The 2,309-nt window shown below is 62.5% G+C and overlaps 1 protein-coding gene across 1 annotated transcript; it reads left to right on the top strand.

Annotated features, from left to right (window-relative positions):
• The first annotated feature begins 375 nt into the window (after positions 1 to 375).
• On the top strand, positions 376 to 1,840 carry GPR20 (G protein-coupled receptor 20). Its single transcript, XM_012461171.2, has one exon. The coding sequence runs from the start codon at positions 401 to 403 to the stop codon at positions 1,478 to 1,480; it is 1,080 nt and encodes a 359-aa protein (XP_012316594.2). The 5' UTR covers positions 376 to 400; the 3' UTR covers positions 1,481 to 1,840.
• The last annotated feature ends 469 nt before the right edge of the window (positions 1,841 to 2,309 follow it).

The following is a 2,309-nucleotide window of genomic DNA, read 5'->3' as shown; positions in this document are numbered from 1 at the left end:
AACTGGAGCCCGGTGGTGTCGCTCTTACCTGCTCTCTGTCCTGAGGACGGCCCCACCCCGCACGCCTTTCCACCTCCTTCTCCTGCCAGGACGGTCGCAGAAACCTCCATATTTTGCCAAAGCTCCATGCTGGCGAGTGCCAGGGCTGGAATTTGAAACTTTGTCTGACTCTGAAAGCCTGTGCCTTTTCTGCTGATGTCCGAGGCTCCATCTGGGTAGAACCAAGGGAGCAGGCATTTGAGGCCCGGCCAGGCGAGGGCATGGAGGTGTGGGCTGCTGGGCGTGCAGGGGCAGACAGGCTGGCTGAGGTCTGGGCCTCAGGGCAGGGCTTAAGGCCAGGCTGGTGCCTGGGGTGACCCAGTCTCCTTGCTTCCAGGCCTGGGGTGTGCTGGCCGCCGTCATGCCCTCTGTGTCTCCAGAGGGGCCCTCCACCGGGGCAATCCCCAATGCCACTGCAGTGCCAACAGTGTGGACCAATGCCAGCGGGCTGGAGGTGCCCCTGTTCCACCTGTTTGCCCAGCTGGATGAGGAGCTTCACGGCGCCTTCCCGGGCCTGTGGCTGGCACTGATGGCGGTGCACGGAGCCATCTTCCTGGTGGGGCTGGTGCTCAACGGGCTGGCGCTGTATGTCTTCTGCTGCCGCACCCGGGCCAAGACACCGTCAGTCATCTACACCATCAACCTGGTGGTGACGGATCTGCTGGTGGGGCTGTCCCTGCCCACGCGCTTCGCTGTCTACTACGGCGCAAGGGGCTGCCTGCGCTGCGCCTTCCCGCACGTCCTCGGCTACTTCCTCAACATGCACTGCTCCATTCTCTTCCTCACCTGCATCTGCGTGGACCGCTACCTGGCCATCGTACAGCCCGAAGGCTCCCGCCGCTGCCGCCAGCCTGCCTGTGCCAGGGCCGTGTGCGCCTTCGTGTGGCTGGCCGCCGGCGTCGTGACCCTGTCGGTGCTGGGCGTCACTGGCAGCCAGCCCTGCTGCCGTGTCTTCGCGCTGACCGTCCTGGAGTTCCTGCTGCCCCTGCTGGTCATCAGCGTGTTCACCGGCCGCATCATGTGCGCGCTGTCACGGCCGGGCCTGCTCCGCCAGGGTCGCCAGCGCCGCGTCAGGGCCATGCAGCTCCTGCTTACGGTGCTCATCATCTTCCTCGTCTGCTTCACGCCCTTCCATGCCCGCCAGGTGGCGGTGGCGCTGTGGCCCGACATGCCGCGCCACGCGAGCCTCGTGGTCTACCACGTGGCCGTGACCCTCAGCAGCCTCAACAGCTGCATGGACCCCATCGTCTACTGCTTCGTCACCAGCGGCTTCCAGGCCACCGTCCGCGGCCTCTTGGGCCTCCATGGAGGAGACTGCGAGGCCAGCAGCGGTGACGTGGTCAGCATGCACAGGAGCTCCAAGGGTTCCGGCCGTCACCACATCCTCAGCGCCAGCCCTCACGCCCTCACCCAGGCCCTGGCTAATGGGCCCGATGTTTAGTCAGCCGGGCTCTGCCAGGGGGCAAAGGTCAAGGCACTTCTGGGCATGCCAGCCTAGACACCCACCATGCCAGGGGTGGCAATCGGTTTCATCTCGATTGATTGGTGATGGCTATGCAGAGCACCAATTTGAGAGTCTAAGGCCACTGTGCTGTGGTTGATTAGCAATGTCTGCCACTGGCTCCAGATGGGGTGTGGTGGCCTGAATGCCAATGGTTTGCTGTTCCTGGGGTATAGCGTGCCCACTGAAAACTCACAGGGGTAGCCAGGAGCTGCTCCTCACTTTGGCCATTTTGTCCCCAGCAGAAGTTCCTCAGAAACAAGGACAAAGTGGATTCCATTGATTAGAAGGATAAGATGAGAAAGAAAAAGGACAAAGATTATTTCGGGATTGGGAATTCCCAGGAGAGTCAAGAAACAACCCGGAGGGGCGCCCTCCAACACACGCGCAGGGGGAAGGACAGGGGCTGGCAGAAGAGGCCGGGAGCATTAACGCTGCACTGATGGAGGCGGAGGGTTGCGTGTCTCTGCAAGGCCCCCGCCTGAGGCCTCCGTGAATTGCACAGTAAAAGGGCGGACGCCCATGGGCCGCTGTGCTGTGGGCAAGCACGCTGGTATCTGGGTCGACCCTTGAACCTGCAACAACCCACAAAGGAGAGGCTGTTTTTCTATGAGGGGTCAAGTGACACACACAGGGGCCAAGCTGGGAGATGGCAGGGTCAGAATGAAAAGCAGCCCCACCTCCTCCAGTGCCCCCACACCTCCTTCCGCAGAGACTGCGCCATCTTCCCCCAGCCCCACTCTAGGAATGGCCTCAGAACAGGCCGCCT

The sequence above is a fragment of the Aotus nancymaae genome, unplaced genomic scaffold, assembly GCF_030222135.1.
Source record: "Aotus nancymaae isolate 86718 unplaced genomic scaffold, 86718_ANA_hifiasm-v0.15.2.pri h1tg000036l, whole genome shotgun sequence".
Classification (NCBI taxonomy): domain Eukaryota; kingdom Metazoa; phylum Chordata; class Mammalia; order Primates; family Aotidae; genus Aotus; species Aotus nancymaae.
This window is presented reverse-complemented; position numbering and strand designations above follow the sequence as displayed.